General features: G+C 57.0%; 1 protein-coding gene across 1 annotated transcript in view; it reads right to left on the reverse strand.

The window, feature by feature from the left end:
* LMNB2 (lamin B2) overlaps positions 1 to 9,482 on the reverse strand; it is a 27,784-nt gene that overhangs the window by 11,444 nt on the left and 6,858 nt on the right. The window contains 2 exon segments of the mRNA XM_008580816.1: positions 1,054 to 1,190; positions 9,296 to 9,480. Of these exon segments, the coding sequence (XP_008579038.1) occupies positions 1,054 to 1,190; positions 9,296 to 9,480 (322 nt within the window).

Raw genomic sequence — 9,482 nt, forward strand, 5'->3', positions numbered from 1 at the left:
AAAAAAAAAAAAAAAAAAAAAAAAAAAAAAAAAAAAAAAAAAAAAAAAAAAAAGAGCGAGAGGTGCATGCGGGTCTGTAACGCTGGCGGAGGCTGCGGAAGGGCTGTCCACAGGTGCGGCACAGGCGGCCTCACTCGAGGTGAAGCCTCAAGCCAACAACAGTCCTGAGCCAGTGTTTGGTTGTCTCTTCTGGTCCCATGGGATAAACACCCACGACAATTGGCACCCAGAATCAGGCAAGTCTCGCCAAAAAGCCGAAGAGATGATTGTGATGATGGACACAGTTGTCACCCAAAGGGACTGTTGCAGCCAAAATGACCCATGAGCACCTGGTTAAATACACTAGACACTGAAACACTCCAGCAGCTGGGACAAAACCGAGTAGCAAAGGACACCTGACAACAGGTAGATGCCCATAAGGCCCCTTATCTGGGAAGAGTCTCACTGTTGGCTACGGAGCGCCCACCTGTAGTGTAAATAAGTGTGTGTGCACGTGAGTGCGTGTGCACATGGGTATGTGTGTCTGTATGAATGTTTATGTGCGTGTGTGCAAGCGTGTGTACGCATGCTTACGTGTGTGCACAGAAAGGAGCAGACCAGACTGTCCAGGGCAGTTCTCCCTGGGGGAGGCTCACGGGTGATTTTATTTTTTCTTTAAACTACCTTGCTTTTTCCGCTTTCTGGATGGTGAACATCTGCCTATGACTTTCATAACCAAAAAAAAAAAAAAAAAAAAAAAAAAAAGGGACCTGGCAGCAGCTGGTGGGGACAGAGGACCAGGCGGGCTTGGGTTGTGAGTGTGAGCGTGTGGCATGGGCTGCCCATTGGCCCCAAAGAACCCACACGGCCTGCTCCCACAAGGGCTGCCTGAGTCGACCAGGGCCTCCAGAGGGCCTTTGGGGGTTTCTCAGAGTGGATCCCAGCCACAGGGATAGTGACGTCCCTGGGGTCCGCTGTGCAGCATGCTCCCTCAGAGAAGCCGGAACCCACCTCACCCTGGACACACCGTGGTCCCCGAATCAGGGCAACACCCCAGCCGGTGTGAAGTCCTACCTCTTGCTGGCCTCCTCCAGCTCGGCTTTCAGTTTCCCCATCTCAATCTGCAGCTGGGCGCGCTCTCGGGCCGTCTCGTCCAGCACTCTCCGGGCATCTGCCAACTCTGACTCATACAGCGCCTTGATGCCGCTCACCTGGGGAGACCCGAGCCCAGGTAAAGGCCGTGGAGAGACCCCTCTCCATCTCTGCCAACAGTGGAAGCCTGGGGGGCCAGCTGCTGTCAACGCTCAGATGCCCCAGGGCTCAGTGCACAGAGCAAGAGGACCACAGAGCAAGAGGACAACAGTGCAGGGACAGACGTGACACACACAGCCCCTGGCAGGGAGGGGCAGGCACCAGTCCCTCAGGAGCCCCTTCCCCTGACCAGGCAGCACCTCGGTGCTGGAGCCAGAAGGCCCTGCATTCCATCTGGGTCCCAGAGCTTGGTCCACCTTGACCAAGTCTGTTCCCTCAACCAGAGAATGGGCCTCAGCCCAACCTCCCAGAGTGGCGAGGACCGGCCACACCTGGACAATCAAGCACCTTAGCTGTTGTCATAGCTACATAAGCCACAGTCATTATGTACCTTTCTCACGTTTCCAGTTTCCGAAATCAGAAAATTGGTGGGAATGTCTAATTGAGAATTTCTCCCCCTGGGTGCTGTGGACATTTGGGGTCGGATCCTTCTCTGCAGCCGGGCTGTCCTAGGCACTGCGGGGTGCTGAGCAGCGTCCCTGGCCTCCATGGCTCCACGCCTGGAGCTCCCCCAGTCCTGACAACCATAAATGTCCCCAGACATCGCCCAATGTCCCACTGCCCCAGTTCAGAAGTACTGGTCTAATATAAATCCATGCTTCCACTACACACGTGTGTGCATATGCACAGGAATGTACACAAGCAAGCACATGTGCCGGGGCTCTCCATGGAGGATGTGCCTGGCCTCCCCTTGCTGCTCCCTTCATTCCCCAAGCTGGCAGTGGGCTAATGTAGTCTGTATGGGGGCTCCTGGCAGAAGCTCTTGCCCCTTGCTCACCAGGGTCTGGGGTCAGTGCCCCCAGCTGTCCCCACAGAGCAGGCCCAGTTAGCAAGCCTGGGAGGGCGGGTGGTGCTGGGAAAGCTCAGGGCCTCTGGGGATGCCCGGAGGAGGACAGCCCCCACAGCCAGCTGTTTTGATGTCAAGTTCAAAGCCCAGTGGGTGAATGGAGCCAGGCCCGCCTAAACCCGGTCCTAAGGAGGTGCCTTTGAGGGCACTGGGATGTGTGTGCAGCCCCCTGAAAGGCAACTCCCTCAGTTCCTAATCCTGCTGCCACTTAGCCGCCACGTGCCCAGCCTCCCCACGTGCCGTCTGTCCTACGTGGGTCACACACGCCAACTGGGAGCACAGCTTGTATTCCTAGTTGGTCTCCTCCCCATCTATGTGCACAGGGCTAAGCACTTAATGTGTTTAAAATATGTGGATGGGCCGGCCCGGTGGCGCACTGCTACAGTGCGCCGCTTGGGAGTGCGGCAGCGCGCTCCCGCCAAGGGTTCGGATCCCGCATACAGACCGGTTCCTGCTCACTGGCTGAGCGAGGTGCGGGCGCAACACCGAGGGTTGTGATCCCGTTGCTGGTCCCGGTCCGGTACGGGTGCGACACTGAGGGTTGCGATCCGTTGCCGGACACGAAAAAAGAGACAAAAAGGAAAAAAAATTAAAAAAATAAATAAAAAAAATAAAATATGTGGAAACAAACCTCTGTGAGACGCCACTTCACAGCCACTAGGACAGTCATCAAAAAGACAGACAATCACAGGTGCTAGCGAGGAGGTGGGGAAATGGGAACCCTCACAGGCAGCTGGTGCGGACGCTGCGGAAAGCAGTCCGGCAGCTCCTCCAAAGGCTAAACATGGAGCCACCATATGACCCTGCAATTCACTCCTAGGTACACACCCAAGAGAACTGAAAATACACGTCCACACAGAAAAGTGTGCATGCATGCTCATGGCAACGCTGTTCACAACAGCCTACAAGTGGAAACGACCCAAGTGTCCATCCACAGATAACAGACACACACAGTGCAGACCATCCACACACTGGAACGTTACTCGGCCATGAAAAGAAACCACGCTACGACATGGACGACCCTTGAACATGTCACACCCCACGAAAGGCTCCAGACACAAAAGTCCACATGGTGTGTGACTGCATTTACATGAAATGTCCAGAACAGGCTGATCCACAGAGACAGAGAGTGGATTTGTGGTTGCTGGGGGCTGGGGGAGGGGGTGGGAGTGACTGCTGATGGGGACGGGGCTGCTGTTTGGATGTGCATGTTCTGGAACTTGAGAGAGATGATATACACAACTCTATGAATATGCTAAAAATCACTGAACTGCACACTTTATTTACTTATTTTTGGCAGCTGGCCGGGACGGGGTCCAAACCCTTGACCCTGGTGCTATAACACGGTGCTCTAACCAGGTGACGAAACGTATACTTTGAATGAATGATTCGTATGGCATATGGATTATATCTCAATAAGGTTGTTATATACAGAGAGAGATATATCTATAAACACACACAGGGGTTCTTCAAAAAGGTCGTGGAAAAATGGAATTAAAACATAATATGAGTCCGTGAACTTTCTGAAGTGCTCTCATGTATGCACACCATATGTGAAAAAAATCAGATATTGGTGATGGTTGCACAGCTCTGAATATACTAAAAACACTCAACTGTACAGTTTAATTGGGTGAATCGTATGACATTAAGTGTTAACTCCTATATTGCACCTGGTGCTGACAGAGAAGACAGGACGAAGGTGACAGACAGAACCACGCCCTGCGTGGCCACTCAGCAGCTGTGCCACGTCCAGAAAGCTGCAGAAGAACGGTGAGCGTCTGTGTTCAGAGGGGGGGAGGTCAACTTAGATCCCAGGAGGGTCACCCCCTCCATGTTTTACAGACAAGACACAGAGCAGAGGAGGAAAGGGGGGCTACCAAAGAAACGCCTCTTGGTAGCGTGACCAATCATCCTGGTTTGCTCGGGACCAAGGGGACACCCAGACGTGGGACTCAGCATTCAAACCAGAACGTCCCAGGCAAATCCGGAGGAGGTGGGATTAAACAGCCAGCCTGAGACTGCCCCCCCACAACCCAGCAGCTCTGACTTATTTCATCCTACAGATGGGGCAAGAACAGTTCCTAGTCCCACTTCACAGATGGGGTTATCGAGGAGGCGCAGAACAGTAAAGGGCCTTCTCCTGGCCACTGCTGTACAGGGCACATCAAGCTTGCTGAGGGCCAATTCCATGATAGGGACATACAGGGGTGAGGGGGCGCAAAACAAGCCCCTCCCTCCTGTGCCATGGGAGCCCCCTCTAGCCCCTCCCTCCCACAAAGGGTCACCTGTGGCCACACCGTCAGTCCCCAACCTCCAGCTGACTTCTGGAATAAATTCTGCCAACTTCACTCTGCAAACACACCATGCACCTCTGCCCTTTGTCCCGCCATCTCAGCTCCCCAAACCCCCCAAGCCCAAGGGAGGGTCTGAGCAGACACCCTGACGCAGGGGTCACTAACAAGACCTCCTGTCTCCTGAATAAGGTATGGATGTTAGTTGATAATATCATCTGTTTGGTTTTAATAAGGTGGTTATCTATGCCATGTCTGCAAACTCCAGCCCATGGGCGAGCTCTTTTTATCCAGCCTGCAAGCCCACAAGGGTTTTTCATGTTTAAATGTCTGGGGGAAGAAAGAAAAGAAAAAGATATTTCGTGACACAGCAAATTATATGAAATCCACATTCCAGTGTGTATAAATAAAGCTTTATTGGCACACAGCCTAGCCCATTTCTTTATATATTATCTAAGGTGACGTTCGCTTTGGACAGACCACCTGGCCTGCAAAGACAAAAATATTGACTCTCTGAACCTTTTCAGAAAATGTTTGCCAACGACCACCAATTCACTGTGGTGATCTAGAAGATTCAGGCCCAGAGGCGGGTGAGTGTCACAAAGGCCCTTTCAGCCCTGGAACAGGTGTGTCCCGGCAGGACCTCACCCTACACTTGTGGGGGTGCTGCAAGGGAGATTTAGGCAGGCTGGGACTTTTGTTTTGTCTCTTACGGCATCCTGCAAGTGCCAAGCCTGAGGAATCCCAACAAATGTGTCAGTACACGCTGGCCTGGGGGGTGGGGAGTTTCAGATAACCTGAGGTGGACTTTTCCTGGGGTTCCTGGGGGACAAAATCGCCCTGGCCAAGAACTACAGCTCTGCGGGTCAGCTCCGAAGCCGCTTCCTTCCACCAAGCCCCCCTCCCCCCGTCCCCTCGGGCAGACCTGAGCAGCAACTGGACACCAGGGGTGGGGGAAGGGAACAGAAACTGAAGCCAAGTCTCCTCCCTCAAGGAACTTCACACCTGGCAGGGGCAGGCTCCCTGGGGCACCTGCACCCTGGGAACCTCCCTCCCCACAACCCCAGCACCCATTGATCTTTCTCCAACAAACATCAATCACTCTGGCCGGCCCCCAGCCCTCTGCCTTCCCTGAAAACCCTCCAGTGATGTTTGCACGTTAGCCATTCACCACTGCACCATCCATGCCACCAAGAAAGGCATCCACTAGCCTCATGCGGGAAATGGTTTTGCCCCTAAGTGTGAAAGGTGTGGACAGGGATCCCAAAAGCGGTCAGGACAGCAACAACATGCAAGACGGGGGGCGGGGGCTTTAGTTTCACCTTACGCACCCCGACGGTTTGAGCTGAATTATAAGCTTGTGGAACGCTTATAAAACTTTAAATGGCATCTTCTAAGAACTTCTCGTGTGGCTTCCCATCCTCTCCAGCAGCGTTTCTCAACCTTGACACTAATGACACGCAGGCTGTGTTGTCCTGTTTCTGGGTGCTGGGCAGCACCCCTGGCCTCCACCACCCAGATGCCACTATCACCTCCCTCCAGTCAGGATGACCACAAATGTCCCCGGACTTGGCAAGTGTCCCCTGGGGGTAGAATCAAGAGCCCACTCCTCTGTGTGACACACTGGGGTCCCTCTCAGGAGGAACCCCTCCCCAGCATCCTGCCTGTTCACTGCCACTTCCTGCTGACCTCTGTCTAGAAAGTCCCCCAATGAAGCCCCCAGCCATGTGACTGCACTCCCCAGCAGCCAGGGTTCCTGGACAATTAGCACTGGCTGGAACTCCCTGGCTGTCTGCTGTGACCGGCCCTGCAGACACTCAACACTCACAGCGGGTGACAGGGCAGGAGTGATGGCCCGGGCACTTAGGCCCACAGGGGGCAATCTGTCATCACAGCACAGCATCCCTTGCTCCCACTGCTGCCCCAAGTAAGTCCCCCATTCCAAGCAGCCTTAGCGAGCTGAGAAGAGACAATGCCACTGCCCAGACAGGAGGCAGCCCGGTCAGCTTCCCTCTCAGGTCCGGCGGAGCCTTGCCAGGCCTAGCACCCCCAAAGATCCATGCAGCTATTAACCTCACTTGCAGGTGGGACGGCAGAGGTCCAAAGACGACATGGAGCCAACTCAAACCCCGTGTGCCGACCAGCCCCGCAGGCAGGAATGGGACCCGCGTGCTGGGGATGCTGCTGAGGCAGGTGGTCACTCAGAATTGACCCGGGACAATTCTGTCCTTGCTGGACAGAAGGCAGAACAGAGGCTTCAAGAGACTGAGTGGCCTGCCCAAGGTCACACAGATCAAAATGCAGGAGGCCCAATGGGAGACCCTAGGACAGCACCATTCCACGGGACCCCCACCTCCCTGAAGACACAGCCGTCCCTCTACCAGGCACTATGAAGCAGTGACAACAGAGCCCATGGAGGGCTTCCTCTGGGGTGCTGTCCTTTGCTGTGTCGCTTTTATTTTACAAAACAGAAACAACTCCAAGAAGTGGGTGTTACCATTACGCTCAGGTGAGAATACCGAGACCCACAGGGGTTAAGTGACTTGCCCAAGGTCACACAGAAGGGTCGTGACTCCCAGTAACAACCACCCCCCAACTGGTCTCCTCCCAGAAGTCCACCACTTTGCCCATTCTCCAGATGGGGAAGCTGAGGCTCCAAGCAGTAAATCCTGACTTCAGAGCCTGCCTCTCAGAAAGGGACCCTGGGACATGAGGACCCCGACCCACCAGCAGGAACCAAGTGGTGGGTGTTTCCCCACCCCCCCCTTACTCTGAAGACCTGCCCTTGGGTTGGGTGTGGGCAGCAGGGGGGAGGATTAGGTTGTCAGCCAGAGTCCCCACCCCATGACAGATGTCACTCAGGACTCCCAGACACCCTGGCCTCATGTCCCCCTGGGGGTGGGGCTTCACTAGCCCCCTCTCTTCTCAGTCTGCACTAAAGCCCAGGGCCCCCAGGAACCCCAAACTTCCTGCTGGATCCAAGACCTCATGTCACCACTTCTTTCATATTCTCTCAGGGGCAGGTCCTACCAGGCCACCAGTGTCTTCAGGGCCCAACTAAGGGCCTCCCAGATTTCTCACGAGACCCCAAGGTGTCAGAATTCCTCCCTCAGCACCCCCCACCCCTGCCTGGGTGGAAGATGGTGCCCAGGTCCCAACTCCCATCCCAGTCACCGACCTCCCCAGGATTCATCACAGGACCCAAAGCTCCAAGGTGGACTGAGACCAGGGACCCTGTAAGCCCCTCCACTTCTCCTCAGGCCCCCCTCAGAGGGTGAGAGCCCCCAGTCTCCTTAGAGACCAGAGACTCTCCCAACATGCCCCCAGAACACCCAAATACCCACACTCATCACTGGAGACCCACACACAATCCTTTAGGGGCGGGGTCTACACTGGATCACACAGCCCCAGCATGGAGGGGGGGTTCCCTTAAATCTCCTTGGAATCCTATGAGGAACAAGACACACCTGAGACTGCAATCTGAAACTCAGGGGCTCCCCAATCCCGCAGGGACTACTCGTTGGGTTGAGTGCCCCAGTCTACCTCCCTTTTCCAAGGGCCCCCAAATTCTCTGGAGACTCCTCTCTGCAGCCTTCACTCTGAAGGGGGAAATCTCCTGGACCCCTCAGTGAGTGGGGCCTGCTCCATCTCCACCTCTCAACAGAAATCTGGGGACACCCCAGAGGACCACTGCCTTAGTCTGCACCCCATGCTCAGGGGGTTGCCTGAGATTGCTTTGGACCCCTTGTTGAATGCAGCCTGCCCAGCCTGCACTCCATACGCAAGGTCCCCCCCAAACTCCCTGGGGACCCCCAGAGGATAGGGCCCATCCCAGTCTCTACTGCTGGCTCAGCGGTCCCCAAGATCTCAGTGGGTGGGGACTGCCCAGTCTGCACCCCTCGCTCAGAGACCCCCCAAAGCCACCTGCGGAGTCCCCCAGAGAACAGCCCCCGGGCCTGCACCCCCAAAGCCCCCTGGAGGTCCTTGAGAGACAGGGCCCACTTTGTCTACACCATGGGGGGTTCCTCTGAAACTCCCTGGGGACCTCCAAGAGGACCAGCCCATGACAGTCTCCATTGCTCACTATGGTGTCCCTGTCATCTCTGGTCCCTTGGCGGATAGGGCCTGTCCTGCCTGCACTCCTCACTCAGGAGTCCCTAGAAGCCACCTGGGGACCTCCAGAGGACAACTTCCCACCTGTACCCCTCCCTCGGGGACCCACAGAAGTCCCCCGGAGACCCCTGAGAGGACGCGGCCTGTCCGGTCTGCACCCCTAGCCCAGGGACCCCTGAAATCCCCCGGAGACCCCTGAGAGGACGCGGCCTGTCCGGTCTGCAGCCCTAGCCCAGGGACCCCTGAGGTCCCCCGGAGACCCCTGAGAGGACGCGGCCTGTCCGGTCTGCACCCCTAGCCCAGGGCCCCCTGAAATCCCCCGGAGACCCATGAGAGGGCGTGGCCTGTCCGGTCTGCAGCCCTAGCCCAGGGACCCCTGAGGTCCCCCGGAGACCCCTGAGAGGGCGCGGCCTGTCCAGTCTGCAGCCCTAGCCCAGGGACCCCTGAAATCCCCCGGAGACCCCTGAGAGGGCGCGGCCTGTCCGGTCTGCACCCCTAGCCCAGGGACCCCTGAGGTCCCCCGGAGACCCCTGAGAGGACGCGGCCTGTCCGGTCTGCAGCCCTAGCCCAGGGCCCCCTGAGGTCCCCCGGAGACCCCTGAGAGGACGCGGCCTGCCGGGTCTGCACCCCGAGCCCAGGGCCCCCAGAAGGCGGGTCCCATCGCAGTCTGCCCCGCCCGCTCGGGAGCCCCCCAGGGGCCAGGGCCCGCCCCGGCCTGCCCCCTCGCGCCGGGTCCCCGTGGCCTCGGCCGCACCTCGCGCGTGGTCACCTCCTCCTTCTCGGAGATGCGGAGCAGCAGCCGGTCGTTCTCGAGCTCGAGCGCGCGGACGCGGTCGATGTAGTGCGCCAGGCGGTCGTTGAGCTCCCGCAGCTCCTCCTTCTCCTGCAGCCGCGACAGGCGCGTGGGCGACAGCGGCATGGCGGGCCCGCCCGCGCGGCCG

Source organism: Galeopterus variegatus, unplaced genomic scaffold, assembly GCF_000696425.1.
Source record: "Galeopterus variegatus unplaced genomic scaffold, G_variegatus-3.0.2 Scaffold2165, whole genome shotgun sequence".
Classification (NCBI taxonomy): Eukaryota; Metazoa; Chordata; class Mammalia; order Dermoptera; family Cynocephalidae; genus Galeopterus; species Galeopterus variegatus.